General features: G+C 38.9%; 1 protein-coding gene across 3 annotated transcripts in view; it reads left to right on the top strand.

The window, feature by feature from the left end:
• Positions 1 to 27,693, top strand: part of PTPRN2 (protein tyrosine phosphatase receptor type N2) — a 658,488-nt gene that overhangs the window by 269,613 nt on the left and 361,182 nt on the right. For all 3 annotated transcript variants that reach the window (XM_069006416.1, XM_069006415.1, XM_069006418.1), the window contains exon 10: positions 16,144 to 16,230. In XM_069006416.1, the coding sequence (XP_068862517.1) occupies positions 16,144 to 16,230 (87 nt within the window). The remainder of the gene's footprint in view (positions 1 to 16,143; positions 16,231 to 27,693) is intronic.

Here is a 27,693-nt window from a genome sequence, read left to right as displayed (position 1 = left end):
GACATACGGACGAAGAGTTGCTATTTGTCCTTCAGGACCTTCAATTTGGATGGTGTATTTGGATTGCTTTGCAATTTGGGTACCTCCAATCCCTTGTATGATGCCCTGAGATTGCAATTCCCATTGCTCAGGCCACTTATCAAATGGAATGACAGTCACATCAGCACCTGTGTCTATCATTCCCATTATACTGATTTTTTGTGATTTGTGACGGAGCTTACATTCTATTATAGGTTTGTCATTTCCCAAAACCTCAGTCCAACAGATGGCTGGGATATGACCATCTGTGGGCAGGTATTTGGGCAGTGGAATGGCCTGTGCAATGACTTGACCCTTTTGCATAAAGTACGGCGGATATATACATTGTACCATTACGTTAGAACACCCATTCTGATCCACTTTCATGAGTGTGGGTGTAACCTCTATCCCAGCAGGTGTTACCCGAGTGTCCCCAATAACAAAAAGGTATGTAAAGTCTTGCATGTGGTCCACATTCTGGAATGAGATAGGTATTGCAGTCTGTTTGTTGTTGTTGAAATGGTGTGTTTCGGCACAGGTTACCTTAAACCTTAGTCCAGAAGTCCAAGTTGCTTTGTCTGCAGCTCTATTTTTGTCTGAACGCGGAGCTGTTAGGACGCGTTGAGTTGCTGGTTTCCCTGCTGTTGACCTGGGGAAACAGTCTTTGGAGAGTTTTTATCAGCAGTTATAATGGCTCTGCAATTGCGAGCTACATGTCCCTTTTTCTGACAACGATAGCATATAAGGTTACCACGCGATTGAGTTTCTCCTGTACCCATAGCATTCTCCACAACTTCCCCAACCATCCCCACTTTTTTTAAAAGGGGAGCAGCTGTGTTCAGCTGCACCTTCTTTGTACAGACTTCGAGGATGGATTCAACAGTAGGAGGAGGATGAAGAGGGAGAGTGAGGATGACTTGTTTGCAAGCATCATTGGTATTCACTTGGAGAAGTTCGAGTAGGAGCGCTTGTCGGAGGTCAGGATTAGGGACCTGAGAAGAGACAGCTTCGCACAAACGGTTATAAAAGTGAATAATATTTTCATTTGGCAATTGCTTGATGGCGGTATAAAGAGAGTTAGGAGTTTGAGATGGTAATAATGTTAAGGCCTTTTCAGCAGCACGTGTGATTTCAGTAAGAACTGGACGAGGGATAAGCATTGCTTGTTTTTGAGGATTTGCCATATTATTGTCACCAGATAAAAGGTCTAATGTGATATAATTATTCTCAAGGTCCAGGTAATTATCTGGAGTTTGCCACAAAATTTTTAGTAAATCAGATAAAATTATTTTCCATTGCTTTTTCCACATCATAAAATCACCAGCTGTTAGAAGAGTTTGCATCAATGTTAGTAAATCATGAGGTACTAGTAAGTGAGTTGCAAAAGTAGCACTTAAAAGGCTCTTAAAATAATTACTATGCATTCCAAACTCCTTAATGGCCTTGCACAAATCCTTAATATTAGAACAAGGTAAGGGTTTCCAGTCAGGGTTTGCTACATTGCTAGTAGGAGAGAGTGTAGTAGAAGCAGTTGGAGTTACTTCCTGGTAGCCATGGGTTCCCGGATTTAAAGAGGTATTTACAGGATTGTGGGAACCAGGGACGGGACAAGAGGAAGCAGGGGCGGGGAGTGGAGGCGCAGGGGCGGGGAGTGGAGGCGCGGACACGGCCGGAGGAGGGGAGGGGTTGGGGGCGGGGTTGTGGGAGGCAGGGGCGGTACTTGAGCCATGGGCGGGAACAGAGGGAGGGGTGAAACACGACACTGTGGGGGCGCGGTTAGGGGCGGGGTCAGGTTGTGACGCGGGAGTGGGAGGGGATGGGGACAAGAAGGGGTTTGTGGGGTGGGGGAGAAAGGGATTGTGGGAGGTGTAGTTTGGAGAGGAAGGAACATCGCGGCCGCCATTATTGGAGACGAACAAACTCGAAGAAAAGGGGTTGGGGGGAGGGGTTTTTCCCCGGGCTGCGAGCACATGGCAATGGCTCTCCCTGGGAACAAAGAGATCAGGGGAGAAGGGGTTTTTTCGCGCGCTTGAAACATGAGGGCTAGAAACTGGGGACAAGGGAGTGGAGAAAAGGGGTTGGGAAGGTCCTGGGACGGGCTCCGGATTCCCGTCCGAGGCAGGGTGCTGAGGAAACACGGGTGAGCCAGGAGGACGATAGCTCTCCTGTGCTAAAAAGCAGTCTGCTCGAGCTGTGTTTACCAGCGTAGGGGAAGAGGGGTCCGGGACAAAGGGGTTGGAAGAGGGTATAAGGGAATTAACAGGGGTATTTTGCAGAGGCTTTTCATGTACTGCCTTTTTCTCAGGCAAAGTATAACTTAGTAACAGGAGAGGAAAGAATTTTGAAACTGTTTCATCTCCTGCACGCCTAAGAGAGGAAAGTTTTCTGCCCACCTTATCCCAAAATTCAGGAGACCTTATGTCTTCGGAGGTAAGATTAGGAAAGTACTGAAAAAGCCATCCTACAAAAGATTGAACTAGATTTTTAGGGTATTTATGCCCAGTTAAGGAAAGGTAGCTTTGAACTTGGTGGTATATTTCTCTATGGTGTGCAGAAACTTCAGATCCCATTATGAAAGCAACACCACAAACCTCAACCCAACTCGCCCAAAAGGAGAAAAAAAGAGAAAGTTTGAACCGGCACCAGCTTAAGACAGGAGCCCCTAAACCAGCAGGGAAATACTCACCAGAAATCTGGATTTTACCACAGGAAAGCAGGTCCGGAGAAAAAAAACATGCGAGAAGGGTCTTCTGCTTTCCAGCCGTTCCCTCGCCACGTGGTGTGGGGGAGGTACAGGCTGAGCCTCTGGGCTCACTGTTACGCAAAAGTAACAGCTCGCTACACAGAGCTGGCACAGCACGACGTGCAGAGCTAACTCCAGCAGACACACAGCTGCCGGGACACCCTAAAAGTCTCTCAGAACCGGAGTTCAGAGATAGCACGTTGGGCGCCAAATGTGGATGGTATCTTTTCAGCTTTATACCGGCTAGCGCTTGTATTTCAATGCCTTAGAAAGCCTCGAGCAGCCCAGAGAGGCAGCACAGGCGATCTAGCACCTTAATAGCTCTAAAATCGGTACCTGTATCAGCTGCAGAGCAAATACCATCAGCAGAAGCAAAGAGGGAGAAATATAGCTCCCTGCCCGCTCAATTTCCTGCAGTTAGAAGCCTTAAGAAAGAGAGAGACAACCACAGATGTTCACAGGAAGATAGCTGAGCTGAGAGAGGGCGGAGCCTCCCCTCGACTATCCTTTATTCGGAGAAGAGGGAAGGGGAGGACCTGGGGTGAGTGGCCAATCAGACACTGCTGAAGAGTTTGAGTTACATTTGGTTTTGCCCGCGCTTCGAACAAAGGAGCTCGGAGCACGTGGCCGGAGCACGTGTCTTTGCGAGGGGGAGGGGAAGTTCAGAACAGGCAGCAACAGTGAACCCTGTAGCTGTTTCCAGCATTCAGCTCAAAATGCATTAGGGAGTACTTTGGTGGGGTCCATTTCAGCCTCAGAAGGGAGGGCAACACAATCATGGCACAGATTATTGCCATTATTTCTGTGCTTCTGCAGGCGACAAAGCATCTGTATGAATTTGTTACTATTAACACAGCTGGAGGTACTGAATGTTTGAAGTAATGCAAGCACAGGCTGGCACAGTGTCGCACTTTGATTATAACTCCAGAGAGTTGATCTTTCTCAACTTCTCTCACTCTCCTGTTTCCAGGATGCTGTTATCTCCTCTGACCTTCATAGCCCAGCCACTGCCATTGATTTTTAGCAAGTGTCATTTGTGTTACAAATTGGTCTGGACTTGAATCTCTGTATTAAGAGGTTTAGATTCACACTTACTGGTGGTGGGAAAAGAGGGAAAAAATTACAGAAAGTGGGGATTTGCTGAGATGTCAAAACAGAAGTAAGCTTAAAAAGGCTTTATGGCTAATAAAGCCTTTGAGGAAACAAGCATGGAAAAATGAAAGTGCAGCCCAATGCAATAAAATTGCAGTGTCCTTAAAATGATTACAATAACAGTGCAGTGAAGTCAGGCAGCTCTCAAACAATCCAGTGAATAGCTCTGTGCTTGGAAGTTATTTGGTTGTTCTCACGATTTCTGGATAAATGTGAACCATTTACAAAATCAATCATTATTTAACTTAATGTAAGACACAGACTGTATTCAAACCAAAATAAATCCATGAAATACAGTCCTTTGCAAAGTCTTTGCTGGAGATGTGTGCTTCAAGATGCATGAAGCTACACTGAAGCATAGAAAAAAGACTCAGACTCAGACAGACAAGACAGGCTGTTCTAACACCATGGACTTAAAGCATCGGTGCCCAGGACTGTCATTACAGATTATCAGATGAGTTACTCTCAGGGGCACTTCCAGACAAGAGAAATAAATACAATTGCAGTGTCTAAATTTTTTTTTTTTTTTTTTTTTAAGGCTTGGTAGGCTCAGAAAGAATTTAATGGCAACACTATAAATTTGGTATTAAAAATGTTCCCAGTAGTCCTTGCCATGGCACTTACCTCCTCTATGACCTGCAGCAAACCCTTCTAATGTCTCAGTTTCTTCTCCATTGTATGGATAATACGTATTGTTCTTGTGAGGACTGAGACTTCCTTTGTGTCTAGAAAAAGAGGAGTAGGAGTTGAAGAAGGCTGGATTCAATAGTTTTATACTATTTTTTTGGTGGTTGCCAACCTGATGAGAATGTCAGATTCACATAATGGTGTTGCCGTGTCTTCTCTGACAGGCTGTGTGCTACTGGGGTGGCAGGAGCACTCACCCCATGCATGGGGGAGAGGTAAATGAAAAAATTCTTCATTTATTCCCTCCTCAGGCAGATGCAGCATCTTTCCTTTGGATTTTGAGGTGTGTGTCTCAGATGTTGGCAGTAGCATCTACATGAGCCAGGCTTGGTAAATGACTTTTCACATCACAGAACAGTGCTGTAGTTGTGCTAAAAAGTGCCATAAAGCCAATTCCCAGGAGACAGGAGTCAGTGGGAAGAGAGGAGTGAAAATCTCTGGTGGAACCTTGGTAAAACTGTATCTGTTTATTGCAGTACCATCAGCAGCTCTTCCATACCTCAGTTACTACTGAAATTTGCGCACAGTGAGTTTCACATCAATCTATTTCATACATCAGTAGCTGAGTTTCCCATTATGTTTCTTGTTAAAATATTTACTAATCTTAGCAGAAAAAAAAATTTAAAAATAAAAAAATAGAGAAATCCAGAAGAATTAAACCATATTCTTAAAATAAAAGCTTTCCTAGTATTGTTTACAGCTTCTCTGAGATGAAGAAGTGCTGTGATCACTGACTCTGAGACTGTATCGATGATAAAGCTACTATTTTAAGCTACGCATTTTAAGTCCTGGCTATTTATATATGAGGGCCACTGAGCCTGGGCTCCCAGGAGGCAGTGGCAGGGACCCTCTCTTCTCCTTTGTGGCAGCACCAGGTCCACAGCACCTTTTGCTGAGATGCATCAGACTCTCCTGGGAGAAAAGCTGCTGTCACAGCAAAACCACAAGTTGTTCCTACCCTTCAAATCAACAGGAGATAAATGGTATGCTCTTCATACTGACTTTAAGGAGAGTGAGTCACAGAGCAAGGGGCAGGGTGTCACTGCGGATTAAGAGCTGGTTATGAGATAGGAGAGAAAGATTTATCATGAACTGCTGCTCCTCAGTGTGTAGAGAGATTAGTGGTACCCCATCGGCAAATTGTCTCTGTTAGGAAGAACTATGGAGGATTTAGAAAAATTCCAGATGGATTTAAATACATTGAGGGATTAAGGAGTACAATGGAAGATGAAATTCAGCTAGAATAAGTGTGACAGAATAATAGACATTAACAAAAATAGTACTTTTGGGGAAAAGAAAAAAGAAATGGTATTCTTTGAACTCCTCGTAGTCTGTGCTCTGAGGCTGTGGAAAATTTGAAAAAAAGATTTGCAATATCTGTATACATGAATCCTGCCCTTCATATGGTGGTACATATTTTCAGACCTGAAAATTTAAAAGAAAGCATGTAAATCCTGAAGGCAGTGGCCAATTTCCCAACATTCCTAAAACACAAACTAGTCTTATGCATATCACTGAGCTCAAGAGTTCAGGAGGAGATTTTTTTTTTTTAAAGAGAGATTTTTCTAATTGTTAAGCATATACATAATCACATTAACTAATTGTTTGTAGAATTATAACAATAATCTTATTTTATTTCAGAAGGAATACTCTTGCTGCAGGGTATAAGGCAAGAGGAACTCATTTCTGGTGTCTGTCTGTTCTTGGCTTAGGCTATAGTGCACATGTGGCACATGGAAAGCGCTTGGCTGATATTATTATTATTAAACACAAGGTTCATGTGTTTCATGAGATTCATGTAAGGAAAACACAGAGCCAGTCATGACCTCTGGAGTCAGAGGATGAATCAGTTAGATTGTTTTTTTCATGTATAATATTCTCATTTATTTGGTCAGGTGTTCCTAGCACTCCTGGGATAGAATATGTGTGTTTTGGTACTTTTTGTCCGGGTTTTAGGCAATTGCCTGAATAATGGCAATTTCATAGACACCCCTTCATCTTTCAAGTTTTCCCTCAGGTAATTTAGGAAATACTATTTTTTGAATACTGTTACCAAATAACTCTTTTAATGTCATTTCTTCTGTCTTTCTTGATTATTAGCAGCATAAACACAACAGTGTCCAAGTAAAAAAAAGAAAAAAAAAAAGAAGAGAACTAATGTTTTTTGTTTGTCAAAGCATTGTTTTTCCCAGGACAGATGGATCCTTAGGTGGTCCTTAGAGAGGGAGATCCCAGCTGACCACTTCCCTTGCCCTCCCTCAGAATTTTTCCAGAATTATCTTGGACTTTATTTCTTCGCACTTATCTAAGGGCTATATTGTATTTAGTGCTAGTTTTAGAAAATCAAACAGTAGAATGTCCAAGGAGGTCTAAAATAACTTCCAGTCTTGTGCTGATGGCTGCTGCTGAGGACTGACTCAGGGTCTGGGGTTAGCATGTACTGCTGGGAATCTGCTTCCTTCAGCACTGCTCTTCTCAGTCCTTCTTGATCCCAGCAGCAGAAAGTGGAAATTGCTTTCCTGCTCTTTATCCTTTTCTCTTGACTGCTTTTAGCAGGCATAGCACTCATAGCTGGTGTTCACCAGCCCCTTGCCCATGGAGAGGCAATGCCCAAGTCCTGGCATTCCAGCTCCTCCGCTTCTCCTTGCCAACCAGTGCGCTGAGAGAGGAGATAGGATGGGAAAGAAACCAAGCCTGACACTGCCCCATTAAGGTGGATGGTTAAAAATGCTGTAGCCACTGTCACCTGTTCCAACAGTCCCCCTCTACTGGATTTAATATTTTGTATTCATTAGAGCAAGTAATAAGCAAATAGGCAGTTCCCAGCACATCTCTAAGTTATTTTACAGAAGCTCTGAAACACCTGCACACACCTCAGAGTCTCGTCACTCAGCTTGAACCCTGTGACAGACATTCCTGCTCTTTTCCAGGCATGGAGGGAGGATGGCAGCTTGGCTGGAGCTGGCCAGGCTGCTCCTCCCAGCTTCCTGCCAGCAGGGATTTTGCCTGCACCAGTCAATGTCCATACTGCTGCCAAATGGTGTTAGCAGCCAGAGAAAACTAATCCTCAACATTATTCATCCTAAAGACAGACTCCTTATTTGACTCTCTAATGCATTCCATATGGTATTCCAGACTCATATTTCTGAACTTTGATTTTTCTTTTTTTAGGTTTAGCTTTTTATGTTCAGTACTAAGGAGACTGTGCTGCATACTAAGAAAGTGATACTGTTATAGACTGTTGCTCTGCTAGTGACAGGAAGCTGATTTGATGTCAATCAAAACAAAGATATTCCTGAGAGATGTCCAGGTGGAACTTCCATAAATAATTATTTGAAACTATGGAATTAATCTTTCTTAAAATTCAGTATTTAAAAAGACTAGAGGACAAAAATGAATTTCAGTTCTCAGATCAATACTGAAAAAAAATCTTCACTGTAAAAGAAGTTTCTATTTGTGTCCACAAAGAGAATGACTGTTAAAAAATCTTAAATATAAACACTTGGAATAAATATAGTGGCAGGCAGGACCAACAAAATTATGTTTTTCAGATCAAAACTCAGATTAGCTCTGAAAGTACCACCACAAGAAGCCATGGATCTTTGGTGAACCCATCCAGGCAGGTCTTGTGGTAGACTTTTTTTTTTGCCAACATGTGAATCTGTAGGATAGGGAACCAAATGAAAAAGAATCTTACAATTCTAACCCAACACTATGGCCTGCAGGGCATAATCTGTGTGTAGCTCCCATTGTTTAATAAAAGTTGATTACTGAAATTAAATTCTTCAACAGGTTTCATCTGTTCAGGTTCTGTTTTCAAGAGCTTTGGATATGTGTCTTGTTACCTATGGGTTTAATATCCTTTCCCTTTAAGGCACATTTTTAGGTGTAAAGCTGAAATGTGGTTATTTCAGAATTTAGAGTGAAAGCCAGAGTGCCTCATTTAGGCATTTTGGATGCTGCACAGGTTTCCCAAGGATATCATCCACTTCATTTCACATCACTGAGCTCCTTGAGAGACAGGTGACCCCCACAGGGAGGTTAGACACCTTCTTTCCTCCACTGATTAGAACGGACCTTTGAAGACTTCAGAAGACAGCCCAGGCTGCAAAGCATCTCCCTGTTTGACTGAGACATGCCAAACAAGTAGGATGTTCAGGGATCCAGTGTGTCTAGTGCTCTCTGACAGGCACTGTGTCTAGGATCTTCTGTCTGTCTCCTGCTTATTACTGTGGGGCTTGGAAAGTGAAGCAGGAGATGGAAGAGACCTTACTGAAGTTGGTCTGAGCAGTTTTAACTCCCACATCCTGAAAGAGTGCTTTATGTACCAGATATGAGAGAGAACACTGCCCATCATCCTCTTGATGGCCCAGTGATTCATCTTCAGGCCTAAAAGCAACAAAGAAAAATAAATAATGCACAGAAGAGAACCTGACTTTTAACTTGCAGCACTCAGGAGTAAGGAAGACTGCTGGTCCAAACTTAGTTTTTTGAACGTGTGTGCATTAGAGTGGTTTTAAAGTAAACATAAGTCTGAATATAATGTCTCCTCCCCAAAAGTTATGGATGCTGTGTTTAAGCCCTGCTTCATTCTCTGATTTAGACGTGTATTAAATACTATTCAAGCTGAGCTCAAGTGTAGCTAAACTTTTGAACATTCTCCAGGGGAGATAAACAGAGTGGCGATGCCACTGTGCTTGAGTTTGGACAGCAAAAGAGGCTGGGTGTGAGTGGTATTTTCCTCCCCAGAAAATACACTTACTGATACTGCTGGGAGGATACTGTAGTTAAGCATTCAGGCAACTTTCATTCTGCAGAGAAATGCCTTGCAATTTTATTGTAGTGCTCATCACTCTTGAAAATGGGCAAACTGGCCTTCATTGCGTGGGTTCTGATCTAAGCAAATTTTAGGTGGATTGAACCCTACCTTACTTAAGATTTTACTGGGGATTAGACTGACATTTAGGTTTAAAGAGTGCAATTCCCAATGTCAGGCCCATTTCTGTACTGTATATTATTCTTCATTTTTGCAGAAAATGATTCAATTGAACTAATCTGACAGGGCTGACTGGATGTCCATTATAGTGCTGCATTACAATTGCTAAACAGAGTATTGGAAGGGCACTAGGTACAGTCTGGTAAAGACAATACATAATTTGAATGATGGCACTAAGGGAGCATTTCAGAGTTCAGTAAGTGGGTTACCAAAGGCACTTGGCAATTGGGAGGAGGAAAAGCAAGTGAGAGAAACTGCTTGTGAGACTGACATAACCTCAGCATAACATTGAACTACATGTTGTTCTCCTTGGGCTGAGAGCAGGCTTGGCAAACACCAGCAATCAAGCCATCTGTATAACTGCATCAGATTTCTTGCTACCAAAATGGTTCAATTTATGGGATTGTTTTGACAGGCATGTTGGGAAATACAGAACATATAGTTTTCATCATTGTTTACTTCTGTTTTTCCTGTTGTTCCCTTTGACATTGCCCACTGGCTCATATTAGAGTTTGAGCTCCATTTAGCTCAGCATGCAGAGCTGGCCATGCTGCCAGTGTCGCTCCCCACAGAACTCCCCCTGTGCCTTCATTTACATGTTTCCTTTTTGTTCTTTAACCAGAAGGGGAAACTTTGAGCCTTGAATGCATAAATCATTAGGTCCAGGTCAAAAAATAGGCCATTATTCAAAATGTTTGTTCTCACTCATCAGATTTGTAGTTTATCCTGGGAATTTCTTGAAAACGTGGAATCCATTTGTAATATTGTTCAGATGACTGTAGCATGAAGCTGAACTGGTCTGGAGATCAGCATCCAATATTCAGCACTACTCTTGTGTTGAAGTGGTCTAACTGGCCATTCATGAAGCAAGTCTGGTGCATGACTGTGGCCTCCTACTCTATTTGCCCACAGCAGGCCTTTAGCAAGACTCCTAAGTCACCAGTGAGACAGAAGTTAACTTCACCTGGATCAGGGTGCTCCAAATATGCACTAAAATCAGAAAGATGTGCTCTAAAACCAGTCAGAGCCCCTGTGCTAAGATAGTTCGGAACAAAATTTTTGATAGGGGAATGAGCAAAGTTTTTACTAGAAGTTAATTTTCAGGCTGCATAGTATTTGCTACTACAACATCTCTATATTTAGTAGGGAGTGATACATAGAGCCAATAGTGCTGGTCTTTCTTGTCTTAGATCCAGAATGGATGCAAGTCAAGTAATAACAGTCTCTTATATAACAGTAGCAGGCACCTGACAAGGAAAGTTGGCGTTATTGCCTTCATTTGATGGAGTGTGGAATTACGGGTCAGGAAGATGTCTTGACCAGGGTAACTTCATAGACCTCTCCCAGATGAAGACATATTATGTTCCTCATTAATAATTTGTTCAGCTACAGATATTCTCTCACTTGTGTATAAAACTACTGAAGATAGTGGGATTGTACAGACAGATTAAGAAAAATGGCTAGCATTACTACGTATTTTGTAGCAGGAGCTAAGGAGAAATTCACTTAATGGGATTGTTCTAAGTTATGCCAACTTTCTGGGAGCAGATTTTAGAAATGACTTCTCATCACTGCATTCTTCTTATAAATTGAAAAGTTAAATCTTAATAGCCAGTAGCAGAGGAAGATTATCATTCAGTGCTCTATTATTTAAATTACTTCTGTAAGTGGATTGTTCCTTAAAATATTTCTGTTTTCAGCTTCCTCACTGGAGGGACCTAGACATTGGAAGATACAAAATCTTATTTTCACCAGACAATCTAATTTTCTTGTATTCAATGTCCAGTACACTTTGTGGAAACACTTTGAGAATTACGTAAAGTTGGGCTTCCAAATCCACTCCTGAGCATTTAAATGGATTGCACTAATTTTCAGAAGTGCTCAACAGCTCACATTAAAGTTAAGAGATACTTATTCCTGTGCTTTCATTTCAGATTTGCCTCTAAATAAAACAGCTTTATGGCATAGATCCTGCCTTTTTTGATTTTTGGATATTTTTTGTGTGTTAGACAAAACTGATGAAGTTATAGGGATCTGATTGGCTCAGGATTATTTTAGGTCAAACAAGTAGATCTGAACTGGATGATTTATTTTTGACATGATTAAACTGGATACAGAAGTTTTCATGGTTATGCCATGATGTTAAATCATGACATCAGCGTCTTGCACTGGGGAGTCATTTCATCAGAAGGGATAATATAGTACTACCATATAATATTGGCTATTATTACCAGGGATATAAGCCATATTCTCTAGGACATATAACAGTGCAAGAGCCATACCCTGAAAAGTGAGATCAAACGAAAGCAGTAGTGAAATATTTTGCAGATGACACTCTGACAGACTTTAAAACTATATCTATCTATCTATCTTTATAAATCCCAAAGGAAGTACTTATATTTCATTCCCCGTTTATTTATTCATTGTCATTAATGTGTCAAAGTATATTCTACCAATAATATGAGATAAAGATTGGCATCTGAGTGAGACAGAGTTCTGCTACTGGTTCAGTAGGGTCTGAATCTGTCAACTAAAAAAATAATAATTAGGGTAGCACTCACAGATAGAGATGGCATTAGAAGATAAAGCAATGGAAGGAAGTTCATTATACATGAATTTTATGTACTTTCTGATTCTCTTTTCATCTTCCAAGAGAACTGGAGATGGAAACCTTAAAAGGACCTCAAAAGAATTATTTTAAACAGGGAGATGTATCACATTTTCCTTTAGCTGCTATTATTATAGTTACCTTGAAAGAAGGTGCAAAAGAGCAATCTACAGCAAATGGAATGAGAGCAAAGGTAGGAAACCCAAAGTAAGCACTGTCTCAGGATCTCAGCTGGCAACATCTATAACATCTGCAAAATGTGCTCTGCTGTCCAGCAGCTGACTCTTCCTAAGGCCAAAATCTAGATCAAAGGTGATCAGAAACCTTCAAGGCAATCAAACAAAGTAGTGGTAAAATCATAGAATCATAGAATATCCTGAGTGGGAAGGGACCACTAGGGATCACTGAAGTCCATCTCCTGCCCCTGCACAGAACACCCCAAAAATCACACCATGTGCCCAAATGTATTGTCCAAACACTTCTTGAACTCTGCCGAGAGTGCTGTGACCACTTCCCTGGGGAACCTGTTCTAGTGCCCATCAAGCAGGGCTGTTAAAGGCACTGCAGAAACCATTAGTTTTCTTTGACATAGAATGGGTTAGCCAGCCTCAAGAGAATTTGGAAAACATAAATAGTATCCATGGGAGGGCCTTTTGCTGCGTTATTTTTTTTTCCAGATCGTGTTTTATATCTCTGAGGCCTATGTAAACTGTGATTTCTCTTTTAAGGATTCACTGCTACTGATGTACTGAAATGCCTTATCACAGACTCCTGGAAGAAAAAAGCATATGACTTGGCCCTGTGTTGGCACTGGAATATGAGGGGCCACAGCCCAGGGACTCACTCTGTGCTGTGCTGCTCAGAGTGTCAGCAAGGCTCAGCACCAAAGGAGTTCCCAGTTCCCCTACTAGGAACTGAAATGACCATCTTGACAGTTCAGATGAAGTGGTGTGAGCCCTGTCCAGAACTTTTCTCCCAGTCTTTGGCCTTGATAAAACAGTTCAGTTTTCAGGGTTGTCTAAAGAGTCTTCTTTCTACTGTTGCAACTTCTGTCTGAAGTTCCTGAACTATTTGTTCCTTATCTGAATACTTATTTTTTGTCTTTCTTTCTTGGTTTATCTAAAACTTCTCATTGAATTAATTCCGTAGTTCTTGAACCCTCACAATCAACAGAGGAAACATATTTATGAGAAAAACCCCACTCCCTAATACAGAAACTGAATCAAGCAGGCTGGAAACTAAGCATAGTATGTGAAAGATCACAAATATCATCTGTTCTACAAGTATTGAATGCTTGCACTGAGGGTGAGTGGGAGGGCCACGGGCAGGAGAATAGGTGATATTTGAAAGATTGTCTTCTGCATTCTCCTTGTAAAAGCCTGAAATCAGATAGGTGATGTGGGTGCAGGGTGCTGTTGCAAGGAAGGTCAGTTTGCATAGCACAGTGCCGGTGGAAATGGTGTGATTCTCTCCATGTAAACAGAGCTAAAGGCAATCACTGTACAAACCATGCAACACTGAGCAAAATTAAACACTAAACAAAAGCAAAGCATTAATTGAGTGTGGAAAATCATGGCCTGGAATTCTTAGAGAAAGGTTTTAAATAGTCTACTCTCCTGCAGCACAGCTGTTATAGAACTGCAATAAACAGTACTGGATTGTCTCAGTGTTGAGAAGTTGGGAAAATTGCATTGGAAAATACCATGATTGTAATAATTCTAATGGGAATCCTCAAACATGACTGCGGGATCAGTAATAGCACTGGTACCAAAGGATACTCATCCTGCAGCTTTCCTGTGCTATTACAAATGACAATTTCTTAGCCTATCAAACTGTATGTGAATTTGTGAACCTCTGTGTTTGCGTTTGATATTGTGTGAGAGTTGCTAAGACTACTCTTGGATGCTCAGGCTTGCAAAACAATGGCCTTCCTGCACCATTTTCTCTCCCATTTCCCCTCCAGCTTTATTACTGGTTTGTAGCATTCAAATGCTCTGATTACACCCCCCATTTACTGCTGCTGCATTGGCTTGTTGCAGCATATCTTGTTTTTGAAGCTGGTGAACGCTTTTTCAGGGGAGTAGAGAGGGGTAAGCCAGGAGCAGGAGGTTGAGCTTTACAAGTGAGGCTCCCTTGGTAAAAAAGCAGCACCAATGTACACAGCAGCCTTTGCCTGCATCAAACTTGCTATTACATTAAAAGCCCACTTGCTGACACCAATCATTTCTATAAAATTTAAGCCAACATCTTTGGGAGAAAAGATTTAATTAACACCTAAACCCCAGAGTAACTATGACAATCTGCTTTCATAGTGATGGGAATAATCACGTTGCTCTCCATTGTCAGTCCTTGAAATATAACAGTTTTATGTATAATCTATGGTACGTTTTTTTCCTTGCACAATCAATCAGATTCCTTTGTTACTTTCACACAAGAACATTTCAGTCTTAGACATCTAGAAAAACTCTATATTTATCTGGTGCCTTGAGGGGCTACCTCTGGTTGTGTGACAGGAGGTCTCTTGAGCATTTTGGGCTAGCAGCATGAAGGGAGGCTGAGCAATTCCATCCTAACCAAGATCCACATGAGATATCCCATTATTTAAATAGAGGTGCCCTTAGGGCAGCGCATGCAGAACCCAGTGCAAAAAAAAAAAAAAAAGAACCAAGCTAAAACAAAACCCAAAACCCCCAGTGTTCATTGCAGACAATAAATAAAATGGTGGCAGTGATTACCATGATGTAAAATTAGATGTAAAATTAGATTAAAAAACTTATCTGTGAGGCAGAGTGACCTTTAAAAAAAGCTTTGAAAAAAATCTTTTTCCCTTAGTTCAGTTGAAAAGATTGTGTCTAATACTACATGCTTTTTTTGGACACCTTCTTTTCCTACTTATAAATCCTTGAAGGAAAAAATACAGAACCTTTTCTTTCCCTGGGTTAATCTCAGCAAAGTTGTTTCTGCTTTACTGTGGCATAAGTTAGATAAACTTGTATGGTATAATTTTATGGTCTTTGGGGCTTTAACAATGTTGAGAATAAATCTGTGATCACAATTTAGACTGAGAATGTTGTCTCTGTTGTTTTCACTGGACACTTATATAATTTCCGCATCTTTTTACTTTCTTAATGCTATTAACTAAGCAAGGTATGATCTGTATATTAGGGATGGAATGTTCTTAATACATCTTTAGAGTTGTACCAACTCTAATAACCTGAAATTTTTGCAAATATAAATTTTGCATCTAGATAAGTGCTTTTTAAAATGATAGCAGTCGTCTTGTGTTAGGCTTGATTGCAACCTGTTTTCTAAATTAAAAAATGTAAATGTGGCATTGACAAAGGTTAAAAAGATTTAAAGGGGGTTCTGTCAGCAGTGTATGCACACACCAAGCTAAATCCTATGTATCTAATCAGTGTCCTCTGGACTGTGTGCCTTGCTCCATTGTTTACTTTCAAATCCATAATAATTTTGTATCCTTTCACTGGGCAAAGATTCATTTTAAAATCTAATGAATTTAAAAATATGCTTTTCACTTGTCCATTTGATACCGAGCCTTCAATTTGACTTTCATTGTTTGTTTCCCTCCTTGTCTCGTCAATCCTTTTCTTTCTTTCTGTCCTTTTACTTTATTACATTTTTTATTGAGGACTGAGATGAACTAGTTGCTGCATCATGGGCCCATTACACTTCCTAACAATTCCATTTGCACCTTATTGTTTGTCTTATTGCTGGAAAATTCAGGTGATTCATCATGCCTGAAGAAGCACCTGATCCCAATTCCCTTGATATCACGATCACTATGTGACAGGAATACAGTTAGTGGTGGCTTTCAGACTCAAAGAGGCCAAGGTGATAACTCTTCTGGGACCTTTAGCCTCTCAAGTATTGATGAGTTCCATTTTTTTTAAGCTCTGTTTTCTTGCTCCCTTTCAACAGCCCCCTGAGTGTGGAAAAGGGCTTGGAGTTAATAAAGGAAGTGGCAGATCTCCTGAAGCTGCAGATGAGTGTCTTCGATGATGTCAAGTATGTACATGGGATTTTCCCCTTTTTTATTTTATTGGATGTCTCATTATTTTTGAATAGTTTGTCTTACAAGGAAATATCTGCTCTTTAATGTCAAAATTAAAAAAGAGAGTCGGCAAGAGGGAAAAAGGAATATTGTGATGATCTTTGTAACATTACCTACACACAAGAGCAAATTATTTCGAAAAAATTATAAAGAATAAAATTGTTTTCTGCTTCCATCGGGAAAAATAATCTGTTCCAAGTGCTATACAAATATTACCAATCTTATTTAACAGTTTATAGGTAAGTAAAGTCTTCTGAAGGGTCATTGTACCCAGCATTGACAGGGGGAAAAATGACATCAGTGGATAAGAATTTGGGTGCCTGGCTTTGGGTCTGGCACATGGCACACTAGGTTATGCTTCTTGGTCAGTTACTTATTTAACAAATCACAGGGAGTTCAGCTATGCTGAGCACTGGTGTTCCCCCTATGATTCATACTGATGAATGCTCTGCATGTAATCTCATGAACTAGGAGGTTATGAGCTACCTTGTCCAGTAAAGATTAAGGATTTTCTGAAGGTATTTTGGAAGAAACATTTACTTCACAAAACTTCATCCTCTCTTTATGAAACAGAAGTATTTTGATATGAAAGTAATTGAAAAGAAGGGTTAGATGTGGGAGGGTTTTGAGGAAAGAAGTCACATCTTGGGCACACAGAAAGAAACTGATATCTGGGTAGCATCCAGCTCCTGTGTTTCAGAAGGTTAGGGGCCACTTGCCTTGGCCCATGAGTTGCGTTGCTGAAATGCATCTTTCTCAGCCTCACTTGTGCTCCCATCAGCTACTGTTTAATCTTCATTTACAGAATGTAATTCGTTGTTTAATACTATCTTTTAAGTCATAGTCTGATGATGTTTCATTTTTAGTGGAAGTGTTTATTCTTGATTGTAAAACAAAAATTCTACCCCTTCTGTTACTGTGTATGTATGGAGAAATGGAATTCTGGTGAGAAAATCCTTTCAGAAACCTGGAAAGTACCAGGCATATTGGCTTTAGTTATTGAGAAGGAAAATATTCCCATATTTTGTTTGTTTCGATCAATGTCTTTTGGTTGTATTTAATGAAATACATTTTTTATGAATACCAAGTTTTAAATGGAAAAAAAAATACATGATACTCTATTACCTTTCTTTTAAAGAGAATTTGCATCCTTGACTTTGAACACTAGCAGATAAAGTCTACTGCACATTTAAAGAACAAATCCCATGGAACAATTTCTCTGCTGGAATCAGTGGGTTTGACTTCATTAACTTCATTCATTTACAGTACAAGAGCACTTTCACCTACCTTTCTAATTGCTAGTATAAAGCCTTTTGGTTATTTTTTATCATTTGATAAATCACAACACATTGCAGTCGATAGGCTGTAGATTCATTCTCTAATGAAAAATATCCCTCCAGTGGTGTAGCCAGATATGATGGACCTTTCTTTTAATGTGCAGAATTAGCTGGTTATTTTGCATCTATTATATGCATTCACATGACTGTAATGAAAATACTTGAATGGTCAGTACCTTAAAAGTGTGTTATGAATTACAGGAACTCCAAACAGGACTGAGCATTATTTCTATCCATACAATGTTTTTATCAGTCTTTGCCTATAGATCTATAAATCTGGGAAGGGTTATCCTAAATCGCAAATTAGTGAAGAATTCATCTGTAATAAATTTTCTTTGTTCAAGAGAATGAGATGCTTTGACTCAGGTTAAACCCATGAAGTACTGAAGGAAGGTGGAGCTGACCAGTAGATAAAGCAGTAGTGGAGGCTTTAGACAATGGCCTTGCCAAGAAAAGAGGTAACACTTTTTGGATTTGTTATTTTCTTGCCATTGTTCCACTATCAGTGGAAAACAGTATGAATTGGAGTACTCTGGCTAGCTTCTCAGTGGCTTCATGGAGAGGAGTTTCAGGAAAAACCTGATGTCATGTCACAGCCACCACTGACATATCAAAGTGTGAGAATATTTCTCAGGAAATCAGCTTTTTACTTGGGCTAAGGCATCATGAGTGATTTATATTACTTTATTTCACTGGCAACTAAAAGTGTTCTTTTTCTTAAAGATTCATTTTTTTGTAAAAACGGGGAAGTTATGTAGAAAAAAACTATCAGTCAGCCTGGAGTAAGAGATTTATAAAAGGGGTGGGAATTTCTCATACTAACCTGCTTTAACTCTGATCTGAGTATTTTCTTGGTCTAAAATTCTCAATTCTCCCTTTCCCCCAGCAAGAATTCCAAATGGCTAGAAAGTAACAGTTTAGACTTGGATTTTTTAGATCATGGCAAAGATTTCAGAGTAATGACATGTTAATGAGAATCACGGGGTTAATTTGAGTATAGACAAAGTCATCACATCAAATAGGAATAGTGTAAGAACTGAGGAGAATAGTGTAAGAACTGAGGAGAGAGGACAAGTGGTGAGTTTTTTTAAGAAAAGTTCTTTAAATTCTCAGTTATGAGTTTTTTGTCCTTTTCTCTGAAAAAAAACAAAGGAATATTTAAAGGGACTGCTTCACTAATAAATTACTGCCTCTAGTTAGGTTTGTCTACAAATATCTTTCACTCTTCCCTATATTTTAATTTTCTCCTTGTGCTTTGGAGTTAGGTAAGTGAAGAATTGCTTTTGCCATGGATTCCTACCGACACCCTGTGTCTTGATTAGCTGGGATATGGTAGTAATCAGCTTATCTTATCTTCTGTTGTTCACAATCCTGCCAACTTTAACCGATAGGCTTCAGTTCACAGGATATCCCCAGGCTTGGCTTCCAGAGCGTTCAGTCCATTTCTACAGCTGATTTGTTGTCAAGTTTGCATTGACATAAACTTTGCTCGCCCTGTGAAGCAGATGAGTGCGAATAGATTTAGGGAATTCATAATTAGAAATATTTCAGCATTGAAAAAAAGATCCAACATGTTAGTTGTCACTTTTGGATATAGCCTGAATCTTTATGGAAGTAATAGTTATGCTTAATATGTTTTGTTAATGGTTATGTAGCTGTCAAATAAATTCCATTATTTCTTGTTACATCATTAGAGACCATTAAAAGGATATTAGCATGCTGATGTAATTATGCAAGCAGACGTAAAATGACTATAGTTATGATTTTATAATCTAATTATGGGTGTCCAATGCCCCTGGTGATTGATTGTTGGACTGGTATCAGGGACTGAAGTCAAATGGGTAGTAATGTTTAGGAGGGTTTGTATCTATTTTTTTTAAAAATACGACTTTTCAATCTGCAATATTGGCCTTCTTCATATAATTGAGTTATTCACAACATGACACACTATCAAGAAACATCCAAATATAACAAAAATACCAAAATCTCTAAGCTCAACTTTGAAGATAGTGGAAAGGACTCAGAATTAATAGTCAGTCATTGATTAGAGAGCATAGATGATTTACCTGGTTTCTGATGAGAATACAAATAATTTTTGAATTTTTATTTAATGTTCTCATATTTGGGGTATTTACTGACAACGTTGTAAGGGGGAAGTTTCAGCTTTGACCCTAAGTGAATACCTTTGTATGGAAAGAAAACAGATTATTCTGATTTCATAGTATTTCAGGCCTTATATCCTACCATTCTCAGCCTCCAGTTAAGAGTGAGATTTTCAGCTGAATATTACATTCTCTCTAGACTGATACGATTTTCCCAATTGCCATTGAAGATCTTTCACTCTAGGTGTCTCTTTTCCCCCCATTTTGTTCTGCTTTAGCTTCCTCCACCCATTTATCTTAATGGCAGTTTTCTCATTTTTGCCTTCTAATATACCTAAACTCAGTACTCAAAGAACTGAACTTTCAGGGGATGTGCTAACTTGACCAGCATTTCCATTTTCATATATAATTTTTCAGTGGAAGACCTGTAGCAGAGCAGTCTATTTTCATTCCATAAAATCACATTAATCTCAATCTGCTGCTGTTGTTTTGAAGTGCAACAATTCACTATATAACTGTGTAATCTATATATATAATGTTGAGAGTGAACAGGACACTTAGGCTAAATTTCAAATGCTAATATAAATAGATTTTTTAAGTTGAAAAGGCTGATTCTGGTTATCTAATATAACATCCTGGATTGCAAAGCCATGACATTTAACCAGTATTCCCCTACCATGAATTGTTGATTGCATCTATATTGTGCATCCAAAGCTAAGTTAAAAGACCAAATCACTCATCTTTTGGAGTCTAAAGCTCCAACACCCAGGATTCAGGTTGCTTGTTCAGCTTTCACCTCACAGTGCTCCCTGCCCAGACTACAGGTGAATTCAGTGTTTACTTGAATAGTTTATTATATGAAAAATGAAAAATTCAGGTTAACCAAAGGTATACAAGGAAACTATATGATGGCTTCAGCTGAAAAATACCTTTCAAATTTTGTAGCAAACACAGCAATGTGATTTGACATTTTGAAAAAAACAATACTATAAATTCAAAGTAATGACTAAATTTAACTAAGCTTGGTTTATAAGGAAAATGCTTTTATTTTGGTGATAATAATAAACAAAAAATTGACTTTGGACTGAACTCAAGCCATTTTTTTGTTTTGTTCTGTTCAGGTGACCAATCTTTTGAATAACACTAATTATGATAGACTTCTGAAATATCGAATCATATATATTTTTTTCTACAGCCATCTGTTTTATTTCTTAAAGAGAAAAGAAATCCTCAGTTAATGAGCAGCTCTTCAATGTTTAATTTTTTTTTCATTGTTCAGTGTGTGACTTGAGGTTTTATTTACTGCACTTTATTCAAATTCTGCATTGAGGTCAGAAACCCCATTTCCTTCTGTTTTGGTTTGGATTTTTTCGTCTGATGGTGCTCTTCACTACACAATGAAAATGCTTGACAAACATGAGTTGATATATTTAACTCATATGAGGTATGGGGTTTTATTAGGACTATCCAGATCCAAAGTTATGCATGGAAAGATTAGTGTCAAAGCATTTATCACTACAAGGTGTCCAGTGTGATGTCTCACTGCATAGCTTACTCAGCCTTTTCTGAAAAGAACTTCACTGACTGAGGCAGAGATCCCATTGGCTTCAATCTGCTGAGCATTCAATTACCTGAGCATTCAGCAGTCCCTGAAGTCAGCTCCATTTAGACAATGCTGTTTGGCCTATAAAATAAATAAATAAATAAATTTCTGAAATTATTTTTCCTCAAATGAACTGAGTCTGAAGTTGATTCCAGCAGAATTTAAAGTAACAGTAGGACCTTTAAATCTTTGTTATTCCATTTCTCATTTGCAACATACTTCCTGAAGTCTGATAAAATTGAAATTAAGGCCCCTGAAAATATTGGCCTTCTCTACTACTTGACCACCATTCATCTTTGGATTTCAAGGATCCTACTGAAAAAACGCTTCTAAAAAGAAGTCTGCATGTCTGTATTTGAAGTAATTCAATATTGATTTTTCCTATTATACTGTAGTATGTCCCTATACTTAGTATATCCTTTTTAATAGTTTTGTGTAAACAGTGATTCTAACAAAAGCTTGAATTTTTGAAGGCTTGTCATGAGGACAGTTACAAGCACATTCTTTTCATACTTCAAATCTTTTGTTTCCAAGTAGTGGGGTTAGAGACATTTTGCACCTCCTTTTCAAAGAACAAGCCTTACACGACCAAACATTACCTATCATTATCCCTGCTCTCAGGAAGAGCTGGAATGGTTGGGCTGGAATAAATACAGTTTGAAAAGCCAGCCAACCATCACAGTGGAAAGAACTTGAACTGAGGAAGATACCTGAAAATTGAGCCAAGTAGTGAAAGTTTGGAGAAGCTTAAAACACGTTCAAATTGGAAGTGTTGGGCAGGCAGACAGGTGAGTGGAGCTCCCAACCTCACCTATTATAAACATGTGCATTGGCTGTAGTGCCCTAATCAGGCACTATAGGTTTTGTTCATTGTTTGTCATGTTATTTTTATAACACCTGAAAAATTCAATCAACCAGTTAATCATATTCAGTCATCCAGAACCTAAACACTGGAACAATACTTGGTATTTTCACACCACCATGCTGATGGGTTATGACATGTGGTGTATGTATGCTCTAAATGTGAACAACTCAGGAAATTATTGAGAGGCAGGATAGTGTGAGGGGGGATTATTTAACCACTGAGCAGTGGTGGGACAGGTAGCACAGGGTCTTGTTAGGTTTGTATTTGAAAAGATCCCTCCATTGTGCAGAGTCTCCATGATTCCATTCTCCTTGATTTGGTGTGATTAATCTTTTCTTGTGTTGTATGTTGAACATCTGTGGATTAATATTCTTGCAGAGTTTTTTTTTCCAGATTGGCAGATTCTGGATTCTGTTTTCTGTGTAATTTAGATTTATTGACAGGAATGTTCTATAGCTCATCCTGCTCTCCTTAAGATGCTGTAATATAAACTAGAAATAGATACAATTTTTATTTCCATTCCATTTATTGTCCAGAAATTAAGCAAGATTTGTATTTCAATTTGAACTGTACCATGCTTAGTCTCAATAGAAAGATACACCTTTCGAGAAAGTTGAGCAGTGATTGTCATCTGCTCTCTGATTTTAAATAGCAAACAAATAACCATGCTTACTTGACATAATCTTGTTTAAAGTGTTACAAAAGCATAACTCAGAAATAATGGAACCTTTTTATTCAAACTTGACTTCTCCCACAGGTTTAATGAGTCTGGGAAACAAATTATCTGAAAAATGTATTGCTATAACTCATTGCATGCAGGCATTTATAAGAAATTACATTGTGTTTTCTGGTACATATTGTCTTATTTGACAACTAATTTATAATATAAAGATACATCACTTTTTAAAGGAATGATGATAAGGAAAAAAAAATAAGGTGAAAATTCAAACTATGCATTTCCTTACTTAAAAATGAGTGATTTCACAACCATAGCATTACAGTAGTCTTGTGGCTTTTCCCCCTGAGGTACAATACATTTTGTGTTTCTTTCTTAAATGAATGTGCATATAACCAAGATAATTTTGCCTTCTCCACTGTAACTTTGCTGCTAGAAAAATATAAAAATCATTAAAGTAACAGGAAGGATTTTGGCCTGAAGCATTTTATGAATTCTAGGTGACAAAAGAGAAAGACCATAAAAATCTAAGGAGATTCTTACAAATAATATGTATGGTGCTTGGCTTTCCATTACAACATTTTGTCTCATTAAAACAGAGATTTGCACCTTTGTAATCAAAAGCAGAATGAATCCACTATTATTGATACATTTCGATGAACTCATAGGTCCCTGCTGAAGAGAAGGTTTTTACAGATAAGTGAACTTCTGAAGTTTATCTGTGTTTTTTAACTTCATATTTCTTTCCTTCTCATCTCTCTGACTGAGAATGCCATCATATTCCTTTTAAAATAAAATCAAAGTTTATAACATTGTAGGGTAGGCAGGATATACTCCTTTCTTTCAAGTAAGTCATTGAGTGTGTGCCATTGCACTTAATTTATATAACATTTCACATCTTATTAACAGGTAATAATTTCCATTCTATAGATGGGTAAATTGAAACCCAAGGCAGTTGGCTTTAATTTCCCTAAAATGGTACAGAACTTGGTGACAGATATGAGAATAGAAACAGAGAACTGTGATTCTCACTTTTGAGCTAAAGCTTCATCCACAAATAGAATTACTAATATTAGAAATGAAAAAAGGTTTTTTATGTAGGGATTTCTTTAAAAGAATAACCCCTTAGAAGAAATATAAAAATTATTTTATGTCTAAGTCTGTCTTGATCCTCCTGCCCTTGGATACCTGATTCACCTCGAAGTACAAACACACATTTTTTCTCTCTTTTTGTAACCTGGATGGTTGGATTTCATGAGCATTACAGACCTGCTGACCCAGCTGAAAAAGATAAAGAATTATTTTGCTTTTTTTTACAGCCTAGCCAGTAAATATTACATAAACAAGTCAATAGGTTGCGCCACAACCTGCCTGTGGAAGGCTTTGTATTCCTTATGAGCCATAAAGACAGTCAGAGCAAATACACATCTGTAGGTGCAACTGAAAAAGCCCAGTAAGTTCCACGTGCAGTGCCTCCTTTGCCAAGGAAATATCTCTGCCTCACAGGTGGCAGGGGAGCCTCAAGAACAAATCTTCTCATTGGTGTTCTCAGAGCTAAAGGAGAAGCCAACAGGTCCTTAAGAGGACAAGCCAGAGACCTCTGGCTGTAGCACTCAGAATTTGGTAGCCTTTTGAACTAAGACTTAAAAACTTCTAAAATAAAGTTTGGGGTTTTTTGTCTTTGGTTGTGCTGCCTAATACTGATGCAAGAAATTTGTGTCCTACATGGATCCTATCAAAGCTCTGAGCATTCTGAACCTGGACCTCTGTAACAGTCCTAACATGTGAGTCATGCTCCTCGTTAAGGATTAAAAGTCACTTGTGCAAGTGGAGCAAAAGGTGGCTGTGATCCCAGCAGACAAATTTTACACATGCTTTTGAGCAGCTCCATTAACAGCACAGGTGTGCAGAGGGTGAGTAGGGCTGAAGCTGGTAAAATGCATTGAAGGCTTACTGGGTGAAAATTAGAAATGTCTGCTGTTTGTAGATATAAAGGTATAAAGAAGGAGAATGGAAACATAAATAGAATACTTTTTTGTTTCTGTTTTTATGACATAAATTTTATCCTTTCGCTTAATCCTTGGGGAGTGAAAGAAAAATCATTGTACATTTAAGAAGCTTTTTTGAGACCATTTTCCCACCCTCGCAGAGTCCAAACACTTATTTTTCACCATAAGAAATTACAGCACTTGTATGGTTTGTTCTTTTAAATACTGTAATTAAGAACCTTATTTGCATGGCAGGCAAAGCTGGCAACTTTCATGTACTCAGTGTGGTGAAAATGTCAAGTTTCATGGCTTGTGACAGATTAATAGAAAAATTATTTTAAAACTCTGCAAATTATTCATAGATATTGAGTAATCATCAAAAGTTGCATTTCGTGAAGAATAAAAATAGGACAAACTGAGTGTAGCATCAATCTCTAAATTAAGCGTTGTCTCTTTTTTAAATCATTTAAATTGTAGGCTTAGCAAAATAATCTTCACCTTAGATGAAGCAAGTTGTAAAATCTTTAAAATACTCTTTCATCATCTTTTGCAATGTAAATTAGGATCAGTGTACTTAGCACAATTTTGATGCATATAGATTAAATGATTAATACAAAATTAATGATTAATGTAAAATAATTAGAACTCCATCTTCTAGTATGGGTATCAGAGACCCACCAGACATGGGCCGCTGTTATTGGAAAGCATCCCTTTCTGGAGCAGTCATCCCTATTCTGTGACTTCACTCTGGAAATTATTCTAATGGCAGTAGGTGTCAGGCAGAATGCATTTCATTATTTGAACACCTTGTCCTGGCCTCTTCTCTGCCCCTGGAATGATGCTCCATGCAGTCACTGCTCAGCGCTTATCATGTCAGGGGGAGAGAAGAGGGCACGACAAGGTGTCCAAGGCCTTACCTGATTTATGAAGAATGTAACTTGCAGAAGTAAGTCTGGGCTGCAACCATCAAATCCAGACCAAAGTTCTGTTTCCATGTGGTTACATTTGCAAGATGTGATTGCTCTGAAACTGTCAATCTTTCTAATCTTTGTGGTCTACCTGCTATACCTCCCAGCTGCCTGGTGAAAACCTCTCTAATGAAATTCAAGTGGTGATAGGAAATCAACCACTACCTGGTGAGAACTGCAATAAGTGTCTTTCCCTTAGCAGGGATTTTGCTTTTCCATCTTTACCTGGTCGTTGTCAGACACCAGGTGTAATGGCAGTGCAGCAAGTCTTTAACTTTCTGTCTCCATGCTGTATTTAGTGCAGGAACACTTCTTTAGAGAATGGTGCAAACTGTTCATGCTTAGCATATATGAAGGATATAAATATAAATAGATAATATATTATTTGCTGTATTGCAGGGTGTTCTGGAACACTGGGCGTCATTCTGCACTTTAAGGAGCATGTTGAGAGTTTCCTGAGAAGGGCTCGAAAAGCTCATTTTGCTAAAACAGAAAAAGATGTTTTTAATTGATCACTGGCTGTGCGTACATACCTGTCAATAGGAATGTGAGAATTCATACAGCTCCACATTGATATTTCTGCACTCCAGGTGCAAAGTGAAGCAAATCCTTGAACAGTAAAGATATTAAAGAGTGAGAGATGTGTGCCTGTTTAGTATTAAGTCTGAGTGATGATCAATAATTCTCTACTCAACAGTTCAGGGATGTTATTTTGTACCAGGTCAGCACAACACATCCTTTGCAAGCTCTCCTGAATCTTTGAAGCTCAGTCAGGTACCTGCTTGTGTAATGTAAATACAGTATGATGCTTCACAAAATAAATTCTGGTCAACAGTTCTGGTCAAAAATGTTGGTCAAACTTGAATCAAGTGGTCAACTTATTTACAGCTACTCTGAGTATTGCAAGGAGAACAGGATAACCAGGGTACACTTCTTAATCCATTCGTGTATTATGTGTCAGTGTCCAGCTGCAATTTTCTGCCTTTGCTTTTCTCTGTAAATCATGTTGTAGAAACATACCATAGTACAAAAATGCCTCTGCTAAGAGTATGTGCTTGTCCCCATTTAATGAGATTTGACGTAAGTCTGTTTATATACCTCTAAATATAATATATAAAACATTTACAGCAGCATGAGCATCTCAATTTTTCCAAAATTGAGAAGGTGAAAAGGAGGCTTCAGTGCAATATAAACAATGGACATAAGCTTCAAATTCCTAAACATAGAAAGCACAGAAATGTGTACACATTGCAAGTCATTAGTTCAAGCTCACCAAACGTTTCCTGAGACAATTACCTTCACTGCTATAAAATTTGCTTTGCACAGTCCTCTGGAGCGTTACTAATTGCTTTTCTTAACCTCCAGAGATTAAAGGATTTTGAAATGAACATATAGACAAGTAGTGACTTTAATTTCAAATCTAAGTGTTATTAAGGCAAGCTCTGTTTTATAAAATAGGGTCATTAAGAGAATGTTTCATGTTGGAAATAGCCAATCCTAATCTCTTCATCTTCCTCCAGTCTTGAGAAATTGCATTCTGCCTGTATCTTAAAAATGAGATGCCACCTCAAATCATTTCCATCTGGCATCAGCTCTATGTCTCATCTTCAAGAGTACACAGACCCATGTTGGCACTTGTTTCTCAAATCCTTTTCCACTAGGGGGTATGATAGACTGTGACTGCATCTCACAGAGAACATGTGGTGTGATACTGTAATGCTGAAGTACATGCACACGAGGGAGAGGAACAGGCATGCAAAGCTTGGTACATAATTTATGGAGATTTAAATCCTGTCATTCATAAATATAATTATAACCTACGGCTTGAAAGTGATATGGACCTTGCCATATTGATCATGCTCCAGCTCTGTTTATTCA

The sequence above is a fragment of the Aphelocoma coerulescens genome, chromosome 2 (genome assembly GCF_041296385.1).
Source record: "Aphelocoma coerulescens isolate FSJ_1873_10779 chromosome 2, UR_Acoe_1.0, whole genome shotgun sequence".
Classification (NCBI taxonomy): Eukaryota; Metazoa; Chordata; class Aves; order Passeriformes; family Corvidae; genus Aphelocoma; species Aphelocoma coerulescens.
The sequence above is the reverse complement of the archived record's forward strand: the minus strand, read 5'-3'. Positions and strand labels throughout refer to the sequence as shown.